Source organism: Temnothorax curvispinosus, unplaced genomic scaffold (assembly GCF_003070985.1).
Source record: "Temnothorax curvispinosus isolate PA1 unplaced genomic scaffold, ASM307098v1 QBEX01003408.1, whole genome shotgun sequence".
Classification (NCBI taxonomy): Eukaryota; Metazoa; Arthropoda; class Insecta; order Hymenoptera; family Formicidae; genus Temnothorax; species Temnothorax curvispinosus.
Genome location: NW_020213188.1, coordinates 669,548 through 671,953, shown reverse-complemented (window position 1 = coordinate 671,953; position 2,406 = coordinate 669,548). Strand labels below are relative to the sequence as shown.

The window sequence follows — 2,406 nt, the reverse complement described above, 5'->3', positions numbered from 1 at the left end:
TTAATTTATATAAGCGCGGCGCGTGGCATGATGGGTCTCCCGCTAGCGGCGTTCTCGCAGAAGACCGGTAAACGTCTTACAAACTACAGAGCTGAAAGAACTAATTTGTTTTTTGCACATCGATACGCCTGCGGTCAGAATAATATGCACTAGATACTAGTGCATCAATTCAATATCAAGTATCTTTTTATACTTTTCTGAAGCATGTCAAAAGCGCCGAAATCACTAAATGAAACAAACTGATCAGGAAAAAAATGCGAAAATCAGTATAATATTTACAGCTAAATGGATTTAATCAACTGTTGATATGACCGCAGGTAATGGACAAATAATAGATGTAATAGATGTAAGTTCAAAATTAACTATGAATGTGATCTGAAGCACTGCTTATGGACTCGACGGAAACATGTTCGAAGATTCATGTTTCAGCGAATTTGGCAAAAGAATGTTAGAAGATAATTATAATCGCGGCTATAAGATGCTCCACATGTTCTTCCTTCAAACGCAATTAGTTTACTTAAACTAAAAATGTTCGATAAAGATGCCACCGATCTTCTGCGCAAAATTTTCTCGTTGATAATGACGAGGCGCATAAAGTCTGGCGAGAAGAGAAACGACCTCACCAATATTCTGATCGAGCTCAAGAGGAACAGTAGTTATGAAGAAAGGATTGAAGACTTTAGTAAGCGAAATAATTACGTTTACTTTATTTATACTTATATATAAGTTTATATATAAGTATAAATATAGATGTGTAACATAACGGCTTACGGTGACAAAATCAGAGTAACCGTCAAGTTTGATTAATAATAATGGTAATCAAATTTAATTGCGATAAGTATCGAGAGCTTTCAAAACTCTAAAGATGTATTAAATTTCAGCATTCGATGACGATGATCTTTTGGCACAAGCAGCTAGTTTCTTCTTATTTGGTTTTGAAACCTGTTCAACGACTACGGCCTTTGCGTTGTATCAACTCGCGGTTCAACCTGAGATTCAAAAAACTTTGCGAAAAGAACTTCTCAAATCACTCGAGAAATCTAATGGAAAATTACATTATGACATGGTATGTGACTATCATCCACTATTTTCCTCTCGTAAATTTTTTATTTTATTTTTACAAATTATTTTTAGTAATATATATATTTTTAAATATAATTTTATACATATTTATAATTTATAATGCAAAGACAATATATTTTAAGTCAGAGAAAGTGAACTAAAATCTATCTATCTCGATATGGTGGTATCAGAAACTTTGAGAATGTACCCGCCATTGGGGTTCCTAAATCGCATAGCTATGAAAAAGTATAAAGTGCCGGAGTACGATCTTGTAATTGAGGAGGATATACCGGTTTACATCTCAATACTTGGCCTACACTATGATTCGGAATATTTCCCCAATCCCGATATATTCGATCCAGAGCGATTTAAGAAAAGGAACAAACGTGAGAGACCGTCAGGCGTCTATTTACCATTTGGAGGAGGCTCACATGAATGTATAGATAAGAAAATCAATTTTAATATAGCTCTTTATATATTAAGATAGTAATATACATTTCTTTAGTTCTTCTTCGTTAAAATAATATAGAATATTATACTGTTATATGTTCTGTAGGTCAACGCTTCGGGCTTTTACAAATAAAGTTAGCACTGCTTATGATCTTGAGCAAATACGAAGTGGAATCGTGCGAGAAAACTTCGGTAAAAATTGATCCAAGGGTACTCATGACATTGCCGTTAAACAATGTATTATATCTCAGTGTCCGAAAACTTAATACTAATGCTATTTAAAATAAATGAAATAAATAACGTGAGATCCAAGAAAAAGAAACTTTTCCCACAATTATAATTAATAAATAATCGCGTTGTTATAAATAATATATGCAAATATTTATAAACTTTTATATTGATATAAATATATCTCATTATATTTTTCATTTTCTACCAAAATTATTTTTAATATATTCATATATATTACTGCATGTAAAATTGAATATATAATTGTATTTATACGATCAATTCTAAAATAATTTAAAAAGTTCAGCGTTTCTCGACAAAATATTTAGAATCTCACGTCACATATTACTTGACCGGTATAAAGCCACGTTCTCAATCAAAAATAGATGGATAGGTTACAAAAAATTATGGTAAAATCAATGCTTCATTGAAATAAATTTTAGTTAATTAATTAAAAACAATTATCATGTTTTCTATAAAATAACTTGCATAATAAGACCAACATATTTCTTGTCCTTTTTATACATATGTATTTATATTTATGCATATTCTACGCTTTTCTTTATGCATACCGATATTCTAAATATATCTATTTGTTGCTTCCTTGCATCGATTTATATAATATTTAATCTTGGCTAAACATGTGGAAAGGAACAAATAAAGGGT

The 2,406-nt window shown here is 30.9% G+C and overlaps 1 protein-coding gene and 1 pseudogene across 1 annotated transcript; both read left to right on the top strand.

The window, feature by feature from the left end:
* Positions 1 to 30: 30 nt before the first annotated feature.
* Positions 31 to 1,223, top strand: LOC112452508 (annotated as a pseudogene).
* Positions 1,224 to 1,237: 14 nt separating this feature from the next.
* LOC112452492 (cytochrome P450 6k1-like) lies at positions 1,238 to 1,859 on the top strand. Its single transcript, XM_025012734.1, has 2 exons — positions 1,238 to 1,499; positions 1,619 to 1,859. The coding sequence occupies exons 1-2, from the start codon at positions 1,241 to 1,243 to the stop codon at positions 1,792 to 1,794; spliced, it is 435 nt and encodes a 144-aa protein (XP_024868502.1). The 5' UTR covers positions 1,238 to 1,240; the 3' UTR covers positions 1,795 to 1,859.
* The last annotated feature ends 547 nt before the right edge of the window (positions 1,860 to 2,406 follow it).